At 68.1% G+C, this 260-nt stretch overlaps 1 protein-coding gene across 1 annotated transcript in view; it reads right to left on the reverse strand.

Moving 5' to 3' along the window:
* Window positions 1-260, reverse strand: part of LOC103581706 (zinc finger RNA-binding protein 2-like) — a 10,902-nt gene that overhangs the window by 4,079 nt on the left and 6,563 nt on the right. Inside the window, 1 exon segment of the mRNA XM_008563475.1 lies at window positions 167-226. Within this exon segment, the coding sequence (XP_008561697.1) occupies window positions 167-226 (60 nt within the window).

Genomic DNA, 260 nt, shown 5'->3' on the forward strand with positions numbered 1-260 from the left:
CCATCTCCCTGACAGGAGCTCCCTCTAGTGGGCACCGGTGGTGAGGCAGCCGGCCTGCTGTCGGGGAGGCGCAGGCGGCCTGGCTGGGCGTGGGGCTGAGCTGCGGGGACTGGGCAGGTCAGGGGACAGAAGCGGGTCCAAAGCAGTCAGCGGGGCGGACACTCACCTCCACGCTGGTGATGAGCCAGTCGCTCACGGCCTTGCTCTGGACTCCACTGGTGACCATCTGGAAGCCATTGGCAGTGGCCGTGTGGAGCAGC

The sequence above is a fragment of the Galeopterus variegatus genome, unplaced genomic scaffold, assembly GCF_000696425.1.
Source record: "Galeopterus variegatus unplaced genomic scaffold, G_variegatus-3.0.2 Scaffold13725, whole genome shotgun sequence".
Taxonomy (NCBI): Eukaryota; Metazoa; Chordata; class Mammalia; order Dermoptera; family Cynocephalidae; genus Galeopterus; species Galeopterus variegatus.